Below are 22670 nucleotides of genomic sequence, written 5' to 3' on the forward strand. Positions count from 1 at the left end.
TTAAATTCATTCTTTCTCACCTTTGTCATAACTTTCTAAATTATTTTTTTCTATGTCTTTGATTACTTTCTCTTTAATAGCTCATCTTCCTTCTATATCCAAATATACAGTGATTACCACTCTCATAAGAAAACCTATACTTAAACACTCTATTGCCTTCTTGAGCTACTGCATTGTTCCCGTCCTACTGACTACTAGGGTTGTGCAAAGAGAGATCTGCACTCATTGCATTTTCTTCTTCACTATCCACTTAAAAACAAAAACAAAACAAAACAAAACAAAACAAAAAAATCCCAAATCTATTTAGTGCCCCATTAGCACAGAAACTGATTTCCTGAGGACAGTAATAACTCCTAATCTCCAAATCCTGCTCTGATATTTATCCTCCCTAACCTATCTATACTATTTAGTATCAGTGACATTCTTCACTTACCACTTTGAAACTGTCTCTTATATTCTGTGATTCCATCCTGTTTGATGCCCTGACTACTACTTCTGTTGTTCCTTATCTTTCTCCCATTCACTGAATGGAGTATTCTTTCCCAAAATTCTGTTCCACTGCTGTGTCTTCCCACTCTCTAAATTCTCCCTTAGAGTTTTTCTCTCATTTGAATACATGCAGGTAATTTCCCATATCTATAGCCTCAATCCTGACCTCTTTTTGTAAATTCAAGCCTTCATTTTTAACTTTCTTTGGGTATTTCTACCTGATGTTCCACTATTACCTAATCTCACTCACCATCTTTCCCTTTCTACCACCATAAAGAGTGGAATACTTCCTTCCAGATTTGCCTTTTTCTTTGTTGAAGGCATCACTATTTCCTGGAACCCTTTTTGCCAAGGCCATCAGTGACACTTATTTTTTTTTTTCATCTTTAATTGTGGTAAAATACACCTAACATAAAATTTACAATCTTAATCATTTTTAAGTGTATATTTCAGTAGTGTTAAATACATTCATATTGTTGTTCAACCAGTCTCCAGAACTATCTGAAATTCTGTACTCATTAAACAACAGTTCCTCATTTCCCCCTCCCTCCAGACTCTGGCAACTACCATTCTACTTTATGTCTCTATGAATTTCATTACTCTAAGTACCTCCTGTAAGTGGAATCACACAGAATTTGCCTTTTTGTGTCTGGCTTAATTCACTTAGCAAAATATCTTCAAGGTTCGTCCGTGTTATAGCATGTGTCAGAATTTCCTTCCTTTTTACAATTGAATATTTCATTATATATATGTGTGTGTATGTGTGTGTATATATTTATATAAAAATTATATATATAACATATATAAATTTATATAAAAATTCTATGTCTATAAATACACACACACCCCACATTTTGTTTATCTAGTCAGCCATCATGGGCACTTGGGTTGCTTCCACCTTTTGGCTATTGTGAATGATGCTGCTATGAATAGGGTTGTGCAAATATTTCTTCAAGACCCTACTTTCAATTTTTTGGGTGTACGCTATCTTTTTAACATAAGGAGATTAGGTTTGGTGACAGCTTACTTATAGGAAAACTAGAAAATACAAAGAAGCATTGATTCACTACTTACTATATATGAGCTCCTACTATGTGCCAAGTACTATTTTAGTTGCCAGAATACAGTAGTTAACAAAAAAACACAGTGGTCCCCATCCTCATGAAGATTGCATTCTAGTGTAGTGCAAAAAGGGAAAGAAACCACTGCTAAAATTTTGATATATAGTCATTCAATTTCTGTGCTTATATAAATATATATTTATTTGTAAAAATGAGACAGTGCCATAAATACTATTTTATTTTCTGGGTTTTATTTTTTCAGTTAAATAGCATATCACAAATCTTTCAATGGCAGTGATATGTGTCCATAATGCATCAATGTCTATAAAGAGTTCTGTTATATGTATCATAATTAATCAGTTCCCTATTGTTAGATATATAATTTGTTGACCATTTTTTACCATTGAAATAAACAATGCTGTGATGAACATATTTATTTGCATCTACCAAAAAAAAAAAAGAGATACACTCAAAAATAATAGAGGTGAATCAAAATGGAATTGTTAAAAATATTTAATCCAGAGGAAGACAAAAAAAAAGAAAAAAGAAAAGAAAAGAAAATGGAGGGGGGAATGAAGGAAAAAAGAAACAAAAAAAGCAACAAACAGAAAAAGGGTTTGAGAAAAGTGTAGTAAACTGAGGGAAACTTAGTAAGGCTTCTTGTTCATTTGGATTCCTCTGTGTCCCTTCATCTTCAGAGATAAGGATGCTCCTTTCCTCCAGGCATAGGGAGAGTACCTCTCACATGAAGGTTTTATGACCTGTGTAATGGGGAAGTCCTTCTTGCACATGCCATTTCTCAAATTCCTTCAGCTTGAAATATCCATTGTACCAGTTGCCATATTTTGGGGTAGCATGCCTTGAACCTCATCAGCCTCTTTTCACAGAGACATGCCATATCATCATTCTCAGATTTAGATGAACACAGTGTTGCTATTTTGTAGCAAAACTAGGAAAGGAAATTTAGAAAACTAAATTAAACTAGAATATATTTCTAGTATCATTTCTTACATGCTGGTAAAGTCAGGAAGAAAACACAGGACAATTTTTGAAGCAAGATTATCAACTCTGCCTAATTCGTGCAAAGAGTCATCATGGTAGAAATAGAATGTGGACTTTTTTCAAATACAATTTGTAAACCTCAGTATTTAAAAACCAAATTCTTAAAATACTCCTTAAGTTATGTTTGAAAGCTCTAAATGCCCTTTTTTTCTTTCTGAGGCAATTAGGTTTTTTTGTTTGTTTATTTGTTTGTTTTCCCCAGAGTTTAATCAGAAGCTATTTAAAATATGAACATCTCCATTAGAGTTTATAATCTGACTTTTTCTCTCAATGTGTTACATCTGTTTACCTGGACAATCTGAGTATTTCTAAGGTGTGTCCATAATTGCTAGAATTGGTTTTTGATCAATTAATAAAGTATTCTAGAAAAAGGAAAAAGAAAAGTAGGGATGTATAAGGGAGCTGTTTGCAATGGATATGGAGTTAGTGACCACTAGAGAAGTCTGATTATCTTCCCTTTGCAAAGAAGGGAGAAATCTTATGCAGACAAGCCCATTTCAAAACATAGAAAAGGGAAAGTGAGTCATTATAATCAATCTCAGTCCCTTTGACAATTCAATCAAGACCATAAGATTAAATCTCCGAAGAACAGAAACAAAGAAGGATGTTTCTTGAAATAAACTAAGTGATTTCTCTTTTAGAAAGGAGACAGAGAACCTCCTCATGAGGGTTTAACAAAAGAATTTTAAATTTTGTACATTTTTATTTAAACTTCCTTTTGAAACTTTGCATAACAATAAAAACGCTAATCATTGAATATTCAGAATTGTATTTCCCTTTTGTTCTCAACATGCTTTCAAGTGGATAAATGTGGTCATGTCATATGTACTTCAAAGTGACCACTGGAATTCCAAATTGTTCTTCATGAATTTATGCTTTTTTGAAAGATAAATGCAAGAAAAATAAAACAAGCCAGAGTTATTCCAGGAAGTACAAGAATTTTATTATTAGATGAACCCATGAATTGGAAAAATATTGCTTATATATTATACCTGAAGTCCTTAGCCTAAGGTTGAATTCCTAACAGCTGACCCTAAAAATCAGCAGGAATAGTTAGAGAAGAGATCTCTCCCAAAGCCAATTTCTCAAACATAAACAAAGAAAAGCTCTTACAGACACACAAGAATTTAGCCAAACAAGCTACATCTTGTTTGTTGACAAGCAAGATGATTAGTATCAAATCAATGCTTTAACACGTCTTCACAAGAAAAACAAAAATTTGTACAAATTTGATCAAATAACCAAAAAGTCCTGGGAACCTTATTCTCACAACAAACAAAATAAATATCAGCTAGCTTTGGGAGCTCAACAAAAAAGGATCAGACCTTAAGGAAGTGCTGGACTTACCATAATAAGCAAAGAATCTCTGGAGCAAAGAGACTCAAGAGACCTCAGTGAAGTTCAATGTAACCAATAAAAGAATACTCGTAGGAAAGGGTCTTGTCTAAGTCTTGGTGGGACCTCTAGGACTATCAAAGTCTTGATACAACAACCACCAGGGAAATTTGTTGATCATACAAAGCTCTATAAAAATTTCTGAGCAAGGGAGAGCATCACCATGGAAGAATCCCAGTAGTGCCAGAAATGGAGGATATTACAGAAGGATATATACAGGACTTTGAGAACTGAGGTTGGTCATGAGAACTGGGGGTGGTTTTAAGGTCGAAATTAGCAAGTAAGGTCTAGGCAGAGACTGGTCAGATTTTATAAAATAGGTGAGTTGCTGAAATGGTCTCATCTTTGGAGCACATGAGTCCATCTGGAGTTATCATGGTCTCAATTTGTCCATGGTCTTGGAGTATATAAGTCTAAACAAGTTTATGTTAAAACAATTTGACTTAAGATAGTTGTTTGAGTTACTTGTCATGGTTTGGTACAGTTTCTCTGTTATACAAATAATAGTACAGTTTTGCAAATTGATGTTTCTGTTTCTCAGAAGGAAAGAGTTTGTATGTATGATAGCCAATTATAATGATTTGTAGACATTTAGACATTGAATATCTGAAATGAAGGGGTGGGACGCCTGGGTAAGAGAATGACTAAAACCATAGGGTCAAGGAAGATATGTTATTAGCATGTTCTTAAGAACTGTGATCTTTGGGAAGATAGTGAACTACAAAGGGAAATAAAAAGAATCAAAGTTTAAATGTTTGAAAGACAGTAGCACCACTAGTAACAGAAACAGGAAATTGAAATTTAATATATGGTAGACAGGAAAGTAACAAGGTAGGGAGATAATGGGTTATGTGTTGTTTTACTTTGTTTTTTTTTTCTTTTGTATTTTAACTGTGGCAGGTTTCAGGCATCATTTCAAAGATGACCAGAAGTATAAGATAACCAAAAAATAAGATTAAGTTTTAAAAGGAAATATTGTGAATTTGTTCTAGTATATTCAGCCTTAATCTCCCATTCAGTTCTGTTTTTCTTTGAAAATACATGAAATGCACTGTAAATCCCACACCCTCATTTAACTAAGTATTATTTTATCATGTCAGCTTTACAGATAAATGACTAGTTCTCCAATGATCTCTAATTGTTCTGTTATTTCTAGAACTGTTTACAGCAAAATAACACCCTAAAAACAGGGCTCTTGTTTAGTTAGTCAGTACCCTTTTGTGAAAAAAAAAATTATATAACCACACAGTTTCTTTCTGAAGCAACTTGTCTGATTAATGGAGTTAAAGAACTGTAAGCCTTGGCCTTTATAAAATTATAATGACTTCAATAACTGTGTGTTAATTAAGATCAGAAAATTAATCTATATTAGCACTGCAATAGCAATTTTCTAAGCTCTGCCAGACTAAGGATGAAAGTGGGTTGCAATGTCACATGGCATCTGATTAAGTTAAATTAATGCAGTATTTGAAGGGAAGACTCCCAGGTGACACTGAATAAGATGATCAGTTTTTCTCTAGCTATTTTAAGGGAACAGTTGGTTGCAAAGCTACTACTTTTCAACATAAAGCCAAATGTCCTTCCACATGGTATCACTAATGAGTCAGAAGGAAGATTGAAGGGGCTTGGGGTTATTGTTTGGGAGAACTGAGATATGAAGCTCTAGGTATTGGCCATATTAACAGCCTAAGTATCTAAAATGTGCAGGCTTGCCTTCAACTTCCTAAGGTAATAGTCCAGATTTTTTCACCTCCAAGATGTACTTTTTATTCATTTTGTATTTCTGGATTCAAAGTACATCTTAAAATTGATGTGTAAATTAAAGTTGTACGTTGGTGTGTCTGCATGTGTTAAGGACCACTCCTCTGAAGTATGTTATAATCTGATCTAAATCTGTATTTACATTATAAGCTAATTCCATCTACACTAGCATCTAGGAGTAAAATATGAAAATAGTTGGGGTAAAATAGGTGCTCTTTAAATGTCATTTTTCATGAAGGAAGATAATCATATTTATTATATATTTACCCACATTAACTGAGTGTTCATTACTTCAATAAATCCTAACTACTTTTTTTTTAACGTTTATTTATTTTTGAGGCAAAGAGAGACAGAGCATGAACAGGGGAGGGTCAGAGAGAGGGAGACACGGAATCCGAAGCAGGCTCCAGGCTCTCAGCTCAGAGCTTGACGTGGGTCTCGAACTCACGGACCGCAAGATCATGACCTGAGCTGAAGTCGGATATTTAACCGACTGAGCCACACAGGCACCCCAGTCCTAACTACTTTTAAAAGCAATTATTAGTACTATATGTCATAAGTAAGAGCATTAAGGCATAATGTGTTTAGGTAACTTGAATTTGAATGTCTGAATCCCAAGCTCTTCCCACTATATACCACACTGCCTCACTGAAACATCCTAACATAGAATAAGTTTCCAATAATTTTTTTCATAGACATAATGGGAGATATTAAATCTCTAAAGGGTGATTCAATTCAGAGTCATGGGATAATTATGCATATTTCTAGTTAAGTATTACTTGTTTAATTTTGCTACTAAAGAGACGAGATACTTGTCTCCCTCTCCTTCAAGTAAGTTTAACTTCTTTGATATTGTTGATCCCGCTTCAGAGAAGAGATCAAAAGCTTGAAAAAAAATATAAAAAATCATTTTCTTCAGACTTGAAAATATGTCACAAAGTCTCTACCTCAGATGTTCTCAGTGAAAGACAAACTAGAAAAGAATATTGGGAGGGGAAAAAGAAAGTTGTTTTCTTTAGTTTGCCCCTGTGAGCAACCACTGGGAAGGCCAATCTCTACAAACCACTATTGTCAAATTGTAGCCAAAGCAGGTGTGATATCTGGCCTGCTATTTAGTCACCATTTAAACTTCTGAATGCTTTTTAATTCTGGAGGGACATTTTTTCCAACCTCCTATACTCTCTATCCAGGGACCCTTTGGGTGTGTACCTTCTATGTGCCAGATACTGTTGTAGGTGTTAGATATGCTAACCCCTGTGTCCTACATCTACTTCTTTTCCATTAACCATAAGCAACATTATCCTAAGAGAATAATTTGTGGTGGTTTTTTTGGCTTTGTAGCTGCTAAATCCTGAAGATGACCTCTTACCAGGAAAGATTCGAGACAGCAATCGTTCAACCCTCTTAGCAACAATTCAGGAACATGGTTACCCCACAATCAACTTGGGAATTGTGGGAGACAAGTAAGTATTGGATTTTATTTGGAAGTTGTTTTTGTACAAATTTGAATTTTGGGAGTACTAACTAGGTGGGGTTGTTGCTAAAGAGACAAATTTAATACAATAATTTTCAATAATCTCATTCTTCAGAAGCCAAAAAATTATGGACATGTCTATGTCCTTTAGGGACATTTTCCTAGAATGCCTATTACAACAGGAGAAATACTTTTTGCTCTCCTGTGGGTATGTTAAGTTTACAAGGGTCTTTTTTGATAGTGTTGGCTTTATTCTAATGGAATTAATGGTGATGGTATTATTGCTATTCACCCACACTTGTTTCAAGAAAGACAGGGAAGACACGGGTAAGAAGATAAAAAAGAATGTCAAAATTAGCACTAACTGCTCCTTTGTAGTTTAAGTACAGTTTTTTCTAGGACTTTTATATTGATTTTTGTAGCCTTATGTAACCCAAGTTTCTCCAGGCTTCATTCACCCATCTGTAACTAGAATCTGTGACTAGAATTGCCCATCTCTAAGAGCAATTACCGCATATACTAAATTAACTCAGCCCTCTGCTAAATTCCCCCAAGGATTTCTGTACCTTCCAACCTGTGATCAAGATCAAGTCTTTTTCTGAGCACCCCACTACCACGCAGCACTGCCGTGCAGCCCTCTCTCATCAGGATTTCCAGTTCACAAGACACTTGCCTGCTTTTTTTAGTAATATTCAAACATCAACCTGGTAGAGACAAAGCTCAGAGACAAAGCTAAGTGATAGATAGCATGATGTATCTGTCACCCATAATTGCCCCTTTCTTTCTTGTAACCACCTTGTCACTGAGAAAAGCTCATTATATCTGGATCTTTCTTCCCCAGGACAAGGTAAGAATTTCCCAGCAAATGTGCTTTTGAAGAGGCACCACCTTACTATTTCAGAGTATGCCCTGACACTTACACCCCAGCTTAAGCTCAAACTGGACACAACACAATCCAAACCTTGGACATAGCATCTTGCTGATAACATGAAAGGGAGTAGTTTTATGTTCTTTCACCTTTCAAAGTTCTCTCCTTTCCTCATAGTTTTTTTTCTTTGTCTGAGGATATTGGAATACAGAGTCTGTTAGACATGTTTTCAAATGTCATTGTTTTTAAAATCTTCACCTTTGTATTTACTTGGATACTTAGTTTTAGAGATGCCCATAACTGAGTAACCAGCCAACTTAGAACCCATGCTGGTGAAGACAGTTACTTAATATCACTTTGACCCAGGCTCCCTAGCCCTTGGGAAAGAGTAGAAATAACCACTGAAAAAAAAAAGGGGGCCGGGGGTGGGGGGGCAGCAGGAGGACGAGTAGTTATGTGAATTTGGGCCTAACTATTAACCTGTCCTTTTTTTTTTTAACTTTTTTAAAAGTTTATTTATTTATTTTGAGAGAGAGTGAGTACGCTGGAGGGGTAGAGAGAGAGAATCCTAAGCATGCTTCACACTATCAGTGCTCAGAGCCAGATGCAGGGCTCCAATTCACAAACCCGTGAGATCATGACCTGAGCCAAAATCAGGAGTCAGATGCTTAAACAACTGAGCCACCCAGGCATCCCTAACCTGTCCTTTCATATAAACTTCAAGCACCCAAAAGTTATCCTGACGCAGGTACACCTTTACAAAAGACAAAAATTAACTTCCCAAAAGAGATAAGAGGAACCCAAGAGTTCCAAAAGCACAGAGTAGGTCCAGAAACTCTAGGGACCAACTCACCAGATTGTTTAGGATTTGTTTCCCACCTACAACTGCCTCTGGCCTTGCCTTCAAGGGCATTAATGGGCTGTAAGAAATATTATAAGGTAAAGGAAGCACTTTTGTGTGTGTGTCATTTTTACCTTGAGCTTTTCTGGACTATAATTCTGTCCACTCCTCCTATTTTTGCACTTTGTTTTGTTTTGTTTTGTTTTGTTTTGTTTTGTTTTATTTATTTTTGGGACAGAGAGAGACAGAGCATGAACAGGGGAGGGGCAGAGAGAGAGGGAGACACAGAATCGGAAACAAGCTCCAGGCTCTGAGCCATCAGCCCAGAGCCCGACGCGGGGCTCGAACTCACAGACCGCGAGATCGTGACCTGGCTGAAGTCGGACGCTTAACCGACTGCGCCACCCAGGCGCCCCTATTTTTGCACTTTTGTATATAAAAACAATTGCTTACTTGATATACTGTTTTTGCTGCCGTTACACCATTGAAGGCCTCATATGTTGATACGCTAATATTTAATTGTCTCAGGCCCACACTGTTGAGTTATGGTAGATGTTTACTAATAATATTGGTTTCATATGTTAACTCCAAAATGTTCCTTGAAAACAATATAAAGAACAATAAAAGTATAAGCAAGATATAGGCAGTTCTGAGAATATACATATCTCTAGTGCATATCCTTTTCTCAAATGAAAATATGTTCCAGAAAACTGAGAACAATGTTTTTAAAATACAACAATGCAAAGCTAGACTTTCTCAGTCTTAGAGTGCTATATTAAAGAGGCCCAGAGTAAATGGTTAGAATGCAGAGGTGGAATGTGGGTGGAAAGAATTTATAACTGTTCTAATGGAAATGTGTGCTGGGAATTTAGCAAAGGAAACAAGGTACATTTAATCTGCAGCCTGTTGATACTCTGTGAAGGCTGCCTCCCTCTTCATTCTTCTCGTTCCTATGTAGCCCTTTGCTAATGAAAGCAAATGTTATACAGAAGCCTCTCTGTGAAGCTCTCCAGGGAAACAAGAGGGTCATGGGAGAAACTACACTTTCTTTAAAGCAAGGAGAGAAACAGCTCAAGAATGTCAGCAAGCCCAGAACCCCTGCTCAGTTGCGACAGATAAGAGTAGGGAGTAAGAGCTCTATTCTTATGTTTAAAATATGGTTGGAGTCTGGTTTTTAAATTCTATGATTCTACTTCTCAGCTCTTATTCTTATCACCAACCATAATTATAATGATAAATGTTGAAATTGTAGACTAAGACTCTATAATTAAATTAGGCTTAATTTTTCCTCTGTTTATTGTACATGTTATTTAAAAAGAGGGTATCGTGAAAATTTGGGGAAAGGTGCTTCAAATACCTGATAGTCGGGCGCCTGGGTGACGCAGTCGGTTAAGCGTCCGACTTCAGCCAGGTCACGATCTCGCGGTCCGTGAGTTCGAGCCCCCCGTCGGGCTCTGGGCTGATGGCTCGGAGCCTGGAGCCTGTTTCCGATTCTGTGTCTCCCTCTCTCTCTGCCCCTCCCCCATTCATGCTCTGTCTCTCTCTGTCCCAAAAATAAATAAACGTTGAAAAAAAAAATTAAAAAAAAAAAAAGAAAACAAACAAATACCTGATAGTTAGCAACTGTATTTTAAAAGCATTCACTTATAAGCATTTTGTGTGTATTAAAATATATTCCATAAGACAATTTCTCACAGCATGTGTAACACAAGACTGTTGGAGTTCCTAGCAGTTTTTTAAAAAGACAAATTTGAAACAGAGATGTTAAATGAACTTGCCCAGCATTATGCAAGTTACTGGCAGAGGTGAAAATGGAATTTAAGTCTTGAAATTATCAATCTGCAATTCTTTGCTATCATTATGAAGACAAGATAATAACTACATATGTTAGAAAGGAATCATAACTATGCGCTACAGTGGTCAGAGTTATTTTTCTTTTTATATAAAGGTGCAATGTTAGCTAAAACATGAAGGATGAATAGAATTTGTATAGTTAGAAAAAGAGTGTGTTAATCAAGTAGGAAACATGGAATGAATAAAAAGTAGAGAAGTAGAAAATGAAATACAGAAGTAGAAATAAACAGCGAGCTACTCAAAGTCAGGCCAGAATGATTAGAACAGGAGGTTTAGGTAGAAGGATAATGGAGGTGAATTTGGTAGAAATTTGAGGCCAGACTTTGAAAGGCTTTGCAATCCAAGCAGAAACTACCCAATTCATTTAAATTTGAAACTTTTTTTTTAAAAAAAAAAAAAGCGAAATTGACATCATAACCATTATTTTACAAAGATAATTTGACCAAGGCATTTCACATGGGCTAAAGTTGGAGATGGGGGCGCCTGGGTGGCGCAGTCGGTTAAGCATCCGACTTCAGCCAGGTCACGATCTCGCGGTCCGTGAGTTCGAGCCCCGCGTCGGGCTCTGGGCTGATGGCTCAGAGCCTGGAGCCTGTTTCTGATTCTGTGTCTCCCTCTCTCTCTGCCCCTTGCCCGTTCATGCTCTGTCTCTCTCTGTCCCAAAAATAAATAAACGTTGAAAAAAAAAAAAAAACCTAATATAAAGTTGGAGATGGACTAGGTATAACAATACAATTTATTTATTCATTGTTCAGTCAGTCAGGAAGTATTGGTTGTGTACCTGTGAGAATCAGCTAGAGATCTTATTTAAAATGCTGATTCTGGGGCACCTGGGTGGCTCAGTCAGTTAAGCGTTCAACTCTTGATTTTGGCTCAGGTCATGATCTTGTGGTTCATGAGATGGAGCCCACTGCATTGACAGTGCAGAGCCTGCTTGAGATTCTCTGTCTCCCTCTCTCTACCCCTCTCTCTCTGTTTCTTTCTCGCTCTCTCTCTCTCTCTCTCTCACACACACACACACACACTCAGATAAATAAGCTTTTTTTTTAAATGCTGATTCTGATTTAGCAGTTGTGGGGTGGGCCAAGATTTTGCATTCTAACAAACTCCCAAGGACACCAAGCTGTTGGTCCATGGATCACAGGAAATAACAAGGATTTTTGTCAATTTAGTCATGCATCTACTATGAATCTTAAGACCAAGGCTATTGAAGATACAAAGCTTAAACAGACCTAGATCTTGCCTTTGAAATTACATGTACTAGAAATGTACTAGAATTTAGAGATTAGTAATAAAAATGTTTTATGAAGTTACAGAGCTTAAACTCACATTTGGAAGTAGAATTTCTTTAAGAGATTAAATCAAAAGACATTGTGAAGGTTATTACATATAACAGAAGAGTGTCAATGTTGATTTGTCTTCATCTGGATTACAAAGCCTCATCAAAATGGTATGTGACTATAAACACAAATAAAATGCCTGCAAAACCCAGCTATTAGGTCTGTCTACCACAGTTTTACATTCCTCACTAGCAGTACACCATTTCCACTTCTTCATGTTTTATTTGTAGTTTATCTTTTCTTGATTTTTGTAGCTCCTCTTCCTATGTTCATTCCCTAAATTTAGGAGTCCCCATTGCTCCCTCTTGGCTTTCTGTCCTTCTGATTCCTTATGCCAATGACTCCCAAACTTCATCTCTGTCTTGGGCTCCATGCCTAGATCTACTTACTTCCTAGGTGCATCTTCTTTAAGTTCAGTGGGCATTGCAAACTCAACCTGTCCAAAAATCAGTTCACCATCCCCTCACCTCACTCACCGCCTCTCCCCACGACTGCCCTGTTCCATTTCCTTTCATTCTTCTATCTCAGTGACTGCCTCACCACCTACCCAGTCACCCAAGCCAGAAAAAACCTGAGCACGTCATCATAGGTCCTGTCTTTCACTCACCCCTGTATTTAAGTCCTGGAGATTTTCCCTTCTTGATATTTCTTCTCTGCATTCTCATCCCTTCATCCGTACTGTCCTGGCTTAGTTCAGGGCTCCATTTATTTTTTGTCTAGACATATGAGACTGCCATCTTAACTGGTGTCCATTCTTGAAGTCTTCTTCTCCTCTAACTCACCCTCGATTCTGCTACCAGTATGACCTTTCTAAGGTGTGTATTCTATACCTGTGGCAGAATTGGGGCTTTATTATATATGGATAAGCACACCCTAATAATTCAACAAACTTTTATGAGGGGTTACTGTGTCAGGTATTGTACCAGTCCTTGGTACTACAGAGATGAATGATACAGTTATTAGTAAGAATACAAAGAAGTTTTCAATTCTGATCCTTTACTCTCTTCCCTTCCCACCCAATATACATCCATTTTCTCCAGACTCCTTACTGCAAACATGTCAGTCTTCATTGAGTACCCATCATATATAAATAGCACTGTACTACGTTCTCTCACTTATGTGTCTTATTTAAGCCTCTTGAAACAACAGAGCCAGATAAGTGTCTGTTATCCCCATTTTGGAGATAATAGTACTGAAACTTAAAAAAATTAAACTGTTCAGAGTTACGCAGCTAGTAAAAGGCGGAGTAAGGAGTTCAACCCAGGCCTGTCTTAACTCCGGGGACCTTTCTAGAACCTTTTGCTCTACCATGCTACCCTTTTAATTGGAGTTAGCATCTGTATTTCATTAATATTAAGGTTAATAAACTAAATAGGCCATATCTATTTTAATGAATAAAACCCCTTAGTAAATAGTAGCTGTGAACATTTCAAAAGCCAGAGGGGAAAATTTAGTTTAAATTGTGAATTACATATTAACTGTGTAGTTATAAATGAATTTTAAAGACTTGAGTTGCAGAATCCAAATCTTTAGATGATATAGATGATATAGAAATGAGGAAAATGACAGGAGGATTTATTACAGTCTTCCTTTTATAATTTCTTCCTTTACCTTTCTTCTCACAGCTGCTGGGGCTGCATTTGCGATATTTATTATGTTTGGATAATTTGTTACACCAAGTTCATAGTATCTTTTGTGGGGGTGGGAGATAAAGGAGAAAGGAAAAGAGAAGAGAGCATACACACAGTGTGAATGTATAATATTTTTGTAGTCAGCCCTACATTTATTCAACTTACAAATAACCTAGATTCCTAAACAGCCAACCTTATTCTTTCCTTTTTCCCTACTCACCATATAAAGTTTCTCTGTCACTACATTAAAAGAAGGGAAGGGAGAAAAAGCATTTTGAGAAGTAGGGGGGAAGGCCAGGAACAACAAGAACAATTTAGTGGTACCGTTAATCTCCTTGCTGCCTGACCCTCACAATGTAGCCTATTTAGGAGAGATGTTTGTTAAGCCCAGATATCCCACATACTGGCTGAATGTGTTCTATTCACTTTGCTATACTTTCTGATAATATAATATTTAAAGAAACAATTGTGTTAAAAAGTATTCTACTTGAAAGTTTGCATATTAATGTGAATACATTTAAACCAGACATCCAACATCTGAGTAAATCTGCTGTCCTGAATGAACAGGAGTAAATCACTTAGAACTTGGAGTTCTTTGAGGCAGTGGGAAAACTGTACGGAAACAGAACCTTAGCATAGCAAGATACTAGGGGCCCAGCAAGAAGTGCATTAGCCGCAGGAAATGACTAAAGAAAGGCAGGTGGGAAGATGTCATAAGCAAATGCTTTATATTTCAACATTGTTTCTTCAGTCTTCCATCTTGCTTCCACAGTTCAGGCTAGTACTGCAGGGTAATTCCACAATATACGAGTAACATTATGAGCTAAATTAAGGTTTGTTTGTTTACTCTAGAATCATACCCACCATGTGTAGTACTTATAGATGTTTATATAGAAAGGTGTTCTAGGTTACAAACAACCAATTTTACATAATCTGTGAGTTACAAATTAGCTGTGCAAAAAAGACTTACCTGAAGCTAGCAGCTTTGTACTAACTGCATGGTATCTTTTAATGCTGTCTACAGAGATGTAATTAGTAGTAAGACATTAAAAGACTTTAGATATGGGTTAACATGATCATCTTCTATTCCTGGTCCAATTCTATTATGCACCTCTTGGGCCATTGTTCTAGAGGTTCTAGTGTACATTTTTAATGTAACTTTTTAATCTTAGAATAAACAAATGTTCATTGAAGAAAATTTAGAAAATATAGGTTCATCAAAAAAAAGCAAAGAAAGGAAATTAACATATAATCCCATTACCCAGTATTACTCTCCTTTTATTCTTCAATTCTATGTGTGTATAGAGTTCATATATGTGTGAGTGTAAGAAAACAAAGAAATCATACTCTTATTATAACTTTTCATTTTTCCACAATGTACCATAAACATCTGATTACATAGTTCTCTGCTATATCACTTAAATGCCTATATATTATTCTCTAGTATAAAGTTTAATATTACGTATTTATACAATCCCTTATTGTTAGGCATTAGGTTGTTTCTAATCTTTCTCATTTGCAAGTAAATGATGAACACCTCTATAACTAAATCTTGGCATATACCCACAATTATTTGCGAGTGTCTTTAAATTTTTATTTATTTTGTGACCATTTGTTGAGTGTCTGCCATATCCAAAACTATGTTGATGGCAGAGGTAAAATGGTAAATAACTGCTGTCCTCAACTGCTGGTAGGCATGTAAAACAAGTTGTTCATGACTGTATCCTCAGCAATTAGAACAGTGCCAGCACATGGTAACTATTCAATAAGTGCCAGGAAGTAACAGAAAAAGAAAGAGAGAGACCACTGAGTATGAACCTGAATATGAAATTAGTCAAGTCTAGAGGTTTCTAATTGGCACAAATTGGTATGAGTCTATAGGGATAAACTACTTCTAAGCTCCATCCTGTTTCTACCTTGAATATGGGATAGTAGATGTCCTGGTTTTCTTTTTCCCATGGCTGGTTCAATGACTTCTTAGCCCCCTTTTGTCCTCTAGGCAGCATGAACTACTACTATTTCCCTACTGTGGGGGAAGAGTCTGAGACAAATGAGGAAGTTTGGATAGGTAAATGAGTATGGCATACCATATTTGCCAGCCAAGATAATTGTGGGCAGACTTGGTTAAGATAGTCATCATTTGGGCACATATGTTTTTCTTTGTTTTTCCTTTCCCTCACTTTCCTGATAAAATTTCTCAGAGAAATTGCTGTTTTATGTGGCTTATACAGAGTGGAAAAAGGATTTGTTCATAGTTAGCCAGGGATATATTCTTTCCCAGCAGGAAGCTCCATGAAGAAGTGTCTTGGTACCCCTGTGTACACAGCACTAAGTAGGAATACAACTCCTAGATCAGGTAGCCCTGCCGTCTTTTGCTATACTACCGTTTCTTTCCATGGAACCTAGAAACTATGCAACTGTCCAGAAGAATCTTACAGGGTCCCTTCACAGTGAGTCCAAAAACCTAGCCATAGGAGCAGGCAAGAAAGTATGGCGCTGACAACAGAATTCCGTTACTAACTGAGACACATCCCCCAAAAATGCACAATGTAAAGCTTTGTGGCTGAGATAATTCGTTTTATCTTTCTGAAGAAAAAGAAATATAAACTGGGAGGGGAAAAGAATTCCAGATGGATTTGGGAAGCCTCTAATTTAAAAAGTTGGGGAGCTGTTTCCTTGGGCTTAAATAGATGGATGTTATACATTTACCTCTTCAATGAAATAAGTAGTAATCATGATCCAAATATACAGAATCCCCTTGGGAAATTTTTTTTAGATAAAGTTCAGCATTAATCAAGTTTATATAATGTCTAAGACTGATTTTAACTATTCAGCTGTTTATGTTTTTACGCAGCTTTAAAACAGCTTGGTAATGTAGCTTGTAACTGCTGACTTAGCCCTTCTAGCCTTTCAAGGCCTGCAGGGCTGAGAAATTCCCATAATTAAGAAAAGGGTTCCCCCTTCTGGAAAATTGCCATCACAGTAGGCTGCCCCACTCAAATCATACTGGGCTTCCTAGGCTCTGTCATAGATTGGTGTGCGGGATTTGAATTGCCTGCTCCTGTTGTTGCCAATTTGTGAAGCTGCCTCTTCACATTAGAGCATGAAACAGAAGGAACAAGCACTGAGACAGCAAATTGGATTCTTAAAAAACTAGCACATTTAGGAGGAATTATCAAGATAGAGTTAACAGTACAGTGGTTATTTGGGCAAAGCCCGTTGCCTTACATCTTACAATTTGTGAACAAAACATATCCTAACATCTTGGTGTTTACCTAATGTTCTAAAAGTAGAAATTTCTATCAAGGAGAATTTTTATTTGTTTTTTTTTAAATATGAAATTTATTGTCAAATTGGTTTCCATACAACACCCAGTGCTCATCCCAACAAGTGCCCTCCTCAGTACCCCTCACCCACCCTCCTCTCCCTCCCACCCCCCATCAACCCTCAGTTTGTTCTCAGTTTTTAAGAGTCTCTTATGCTTTGGCTCCCTCCCTCTCTAACCTTTTTTTTTTCTTTCCCCTCCCCCATGGTCTTCTGTTAAGTTTCTCAGGATCCACACAGGAGTGAAAACATATGGTATCTGTCTTTCTCTGTATGACTTATTTCACTTAGCATCACACTCTCCAGTTCCATCCACGTTGCTACAAAGGGCGATATTTCATTCTTTCTCATTGCCAAGTAGTATTCCATTGTGTATATAAACCACAATTTCTTTATCCATTCATCAGTTGATGGACATTTAGGCTCTTTCCATAATTTGGCTATTGTTGAGAGTGCTGCTATAAACATTGGGGTACAAGTGCCCCTATGCATCAGTACTCCTGTATCCCTTGGGTAAATTCCTAGCAGTGCTATTGCTGAGTCATAGGGTAGATCTATTTTTAATTTTTTGAGGAACCTCCACACTGTTTTCCAGAGTGGCCGCACCAGTTTGCATTCCCACCAACAGTGCAAGAGGGTTCCCGTTTCTCCACATCCTCTCCAGCATCTCTAGTCTCCTGATTTGTTCATTTTGGCCACTCTGACTGGCGTGAGGTGATATCTGAGTGTGGTTTTGATTTGTATTTCCCTGATGAGGAGCGATGTTGAGCATCTTTTCGTGTGCTTGTTGGCCATCTGGATGTCTTCTTTAGAGAAATGTCTATTCATGTCTTCTGCCCATTTCTTCACTGGATTATTTGTTTTTCAGGTGTGGAGTTTGGTGAGTTCTTTATAGATTTTGGATACTAGCCCTTTGTCCGATATGTCATTTGCAAATATCTTTTCCCATTCCATTGGTTGCCTTTTAATTTTGTTGATTGTTTCCTTGGCAGTGCAGAAGCTTTTTATCTTCATGAGGTCCCAATAGCTCATTTTTGCTTTTAATTCCCTTGCCCTTGGGGATGTGTCAAGTAAGAAATTGCTGCGGCTGAGGTCAGAGAGGTCTTTTCCTGCTTTCTCCTCTAGGGTTTTGATGGTTTCCTGTCTCACATTCAGGTCCTTTATCCATTTTGAGTTTATTTTTGTGAATGGTGTGAGAAAGTGGTCTAGTTTCAACCTTCTGCATGTTGCTGTCCAGTTCTCCCAGCACCCTTTGTTAAAGAGACTGTCTTTTTTCCATTGGATAGTCTTTCCTGCTTTGTCAAAGATTAGTTGGCCTTACTTTTGTGGGTCTAGTTCTGGGGTTTCTATTCTATTCCATTGGTCTATGTGTCTGTTTTTGTGCCAATACCATGCTGTCTTGATGATTACGGCTTTGTAGTAGAGGCTAAAGTCTGGGATTGGAATGCCTCCTGCTTTGGTCTTCTTCTTCAAAATTACTTTGGCTATTCGGGGCCTTTTGTGGTTCCATACAAATTTTAGGATTGTTTGTTCTAGCTTCAAGAAGAATGCTGGTGCAATTTTGATTGGGATTGCATTGAATGTATAGATAGTTTTGGGTAATATTGACATTTTGACAATATTTATTCTTTCAATCCATGAGCACAGAATGTTTTTCCATTTCTTTATATCTTCTTCCATTTCCTTCATAAGCTTTCTATAGTTTTCAGCATACTGATCTTTTACATCTTTCGTTAGGTTTATTCCTAGGTATTTTGATTCTTGGTGCAATTGTGAATGGGATCAGTTTCTTTATTTGTCTTTCTGTTGCTTCATTGTTAGTGTATAAGAATGCAACTGATTTCTGTACACTGATTTTGTATCCTGTGACTTTGCTGAATTCATGTATCAGTTCTAGCAGACTTTTGGTGGAGTCTGTCGGGTTTTCCATGTATAATATCATGTCATCTGCAAAAAGTGAAAACTTGACTTCATCTTTTCCAATTTGGATGCCTTTGATTTCCTTTTGTTTTCTGATTGCTGATGCTAGCACTTCCAACACTATGTTAAACAACAGCAGTGAGAATGGACATATCAAGGAGAATTTAGATCCAAATCTAATTAGTTTTTGTCATCTTTATAAACTGCCTTTCTTCCCTTGTGAAATAAATACCTTTTGGGGCAGCTGGATGGCTCCATAAATTGAGCGTCTGACTCCAGCTCAGGTCATAATCTCATGGTTTGTGAGTTGGAACCTGGCATTGGGCTTGCTGCTGTCAGCTCAGAGTCTGCTTCGGATCCTCTGTCCCCTTCTTTATCTGCCCCTCCTCTGCTCATGTGCTCTCTCAAAAGTAAATAAACATTTTTTAAAAAGAAATAAATACCCTTTCCTGCTCAAAATGCAAAGTTTTAATTTTGAATCAATATAATTTTTTTTCTGATAGATTTCTAAATAGATTTGTTTATTAAGAGAGGACTCTCATTTTCTATTGGCCAACCAAAAATGTGCTTTCTACTTTAACATGCGTGCTTTTTTTAATAAATGAAAGCACATTCTTTTTTTTTTTTAAGTTTATATGTTTATTTTTCAGGGAAAGAGTGAGGGGGAGACAGAGAATCCCACACAGGGTCCACACTATCAAGTGCAGAGCCCTACAAAGGGCTAGAACTCTCAAATCCTGAGATCATGACCTGAGCCAAAATCAAGAGTGGGATGCTTAACCAACCTAGCCTCCCAGGCACCCCAACAGATGGACTTAACAACAAGAGATTATTCCCACTCCCAGGGACAGACTTGGTGGCTGTTATAGTTGCCTTTCTTAACCCTTAAGAGTTGCTGTTATAGTTGATGTTGCCAATTCTTCTAAACATAACTTCTGGGTATTACTGTACATTTAGAAATGTTTTTCTTACTTGTCCCCCATAGAAAGTAATATCTTCTAGAAAGCCTTTCTGGATTCTCCCATGCCAATTCTGAAAATTCTGTACCACTCAACATTTATACCATTTTACCTTATATGTAATTTCACTTTAATTATGTATGTGAATTCCATCAATGATATTAATTTCATTGCTTAGTTTATTTATTTTCCTAAATTTTTGTCATATGTTTTCTGCACTTGCTTATAAACTTAAAGGCAGGGACCATGCTTTCTTCTGTGTTTACATGGCTTTATAGTGCCTAAACACCCAGTGGGACTGAAGAAGGACTAAATGATGGCTAAATGTAGTATGGAATTTGATTCAATACATGAAGTAGATACCCAGAAATACTTGCAGTTGAGAAATTTATCCTTGACCTCTGACAAAATTAGTCTATGGTTAGTTTATGTTCAGAACTGTTTTCTTGTTATCTTGGTATGATCAGTTGCCATTATTCCTTAATCTCTAAATCCTACAATTTTTCTCCTTTTTCTACTGTCATCCTCACTCATCTTAAAATGATACAACTCACAGTTGGTGTAACAGATGAAACAGGAAACTAATTAGCAGCTGTTGTCCATCTGTGTGTTTATATTAAATATTTTAAAATAAAACTGCATTTGCATTCTGAATGCTCTAAAATCCATAAAATCTAAACTTGGGTAAAGGCTCTGTCTTGGTTTTGAATTTTATGGTAGACTTCATCATAAAACAAAACAAAATTTTTTTTTTTTATGTCAGAATCAGGATTGTAGTCATTTAGTGGCAGCTGGGTGGCTCAGTCGGTGGAGCATCTGACTCTTGATCTCTGAGTCTTGAGTTCAGGTTCCATTTTCGGCGTGGAGCCTACTTTATAAACAAATAAATAAGGATTATAGTAATTTAAGGCAGACACAGATTTTAAAAAGCAAAAAAAGTCTGAAGTGAAAATGGTCTCCCAAAGCCCTCTGAAATCTGAAAAGATGTTATAGTCAAAAGATATGATACCTTCTAGACATATTCTTTCACAGAAATTGAAGTACATAAAGTATTGAGAAAGCTACATGCATTCCCTGATAGATTTATTTTGAGATATGCTTTACCTTTCTGTTAACTTTAAGCTTTTTTAATGTCTGATTAAGTTGGAATTCTGGGGAGAGTACTCTTATTATTATTATTATTATTGGTAGCCATTCCCCAAGCTGAAAGTGAATGTCATAGCTTTGGGAAGAAAAATGCTTTTACTTTGTTTACTCAAGTCAAATAGTTAAATGCTCCTGATGTTCAAAAAGTGAGAGGAAAAAAGTATGATCTGCAAGATGAGTCTTACATTGCAATGCTGGAGTCAGTTTCTCCCTCTATGCTTCAGTCTCTATGTGAAAAGAAAATAGTCGTTGTGTTTATACTAATTTCATTTATTTCCAGAGAATCACAGTATCTTAGAATTGAAAGGAACTTCTGATGTTAGCCAGTTCAGACTTTCACCTAGTGAAGATGTTAGAGAAAATTTCTGACAGCTAGCCATCAGGTTTTTGTTTGCCACTTTTAGTGAGAAAGATCTTCATTCTTTTGTCGAATGGCTGCTGTGGCAAGCCAAAGTCTTCACCCCTGTTTCTTCCATCCATTAGTCCTAATTCTGCCCTCTGGAGCAATACCAAATAAATTTACTCCCTCTTCTGTATGACAAACTTTCAAAGAAGGCACTATTTATGATTATATAAATGCGAAGTAGTATCTTCTCTTCCATCTGCAGACAGTATTACTATATTACGTTATAGTCGTAACAGTTGCACACTCTTCATTCCCAAAGCTATTATAGAGAGATTGAGTTGAAGCCAGGGTTAATTTGGTTTATTTATTGAGTGCCTACAATGTACAGGTCAGGGCAACCAAGAGGCCTAGATAACATGAGACCTTGTCTTGTGAGACAGCTACACATTATCATATCAAATTTATAAATTTGCCTCTTATCACAATTTATTGCCTCTCTATGCTTTTTAGTTCTTTTAAATTCCACTTCAACATTAATATGCCACTCTTGCTTTTTTGCTTATTTACACTTGGCTGGTGTCTCTTTACCCTACTGTTGATTTCCAGTCTTTCCTCTTTTACTGTACCCTTTGTGAATAACATTCAAATGGGATTTGACCTTTAAAAAAAAAAAAAAGGCTCAATCTCGTACCAGCCTTAAGTCACTATAACCCTAATCCTGGCATAAAGTTTATTTTGCTTTACCGTGAAGTTTGCTATAAATTATTCCTTTGATCTTTTTTTCTCCCATCTTACTTTATGTTTACAGTTCATCCAACTTTGTTATTTCTTCCTTGTCCTTTTTCCTGTTATTGGTTTCATCCAGGTGCTATTTTTCCCTTTTGCCCCCTTACTATTTTAGAAGGTATGCTAGACTTTACCATTCCCCTTGTGCTTTCCTTCCAATTTCTGATACTCATAATCAAATATGCATTTCTCCACTATTATATTTTTTAAAAGGTGCTAACTATATCCTTCTTCCAAGACATTCCCATTTCCTCTATGTCCCTACACCAGTGAACTTTTACTTCCCCCATCTCCTCCCACCCATAAACTTAGGTATTGCTGAGAAAATGCTTTGAATTCTAGACGAGGATTAAGTTGTCTTTTGTAGTAAGTCTGTACACATTCTGGGGAATCCATATCTAGTATATACATTA

At 36.7% G+C, this 22670-nt stretch overlaps 1 protein-coding gene across 6 annotated transcripts in view; it reads left to right on the top strand.

Moving 5' to 3' along the window:
- The window catches only part of GPHN (gephyrin), a 623769-nt gene that overhangs the window by 559062 nt on the left and 42037 nt on the right, over nucleotides 1-22670 (top strand). For all 6 annotated transcript variants that reach the window (XM_047863515.1, XM_047863519.1, XM_047863517.1 and 3 more), the window contains one exon: nucleotides 7110-7231. In XM_047863515.1, coding sequence (XP_047719471.1) covers nucleotides 7110-7231 — 122 coding nt within the window. The remainder of the gene's footprint in view (nucleotides 1-7109; nucleotides 7232-22670) is intronic.

Source organism: Prionailurus viverrinus, chromosome B3 (assembly GCF_022837055.1).
Source record: "Prionailurus viverrinus isolate Anna chromosome B3, UM_Priviv_1.0, whole genome shotgun sequence".
Taxonomy (NCBI): Eukaryota; Metazoa; Chordata; class Mammalia; order Carnivora; family Felidae; genus Prionailurus; species Prionailurus viverrinus.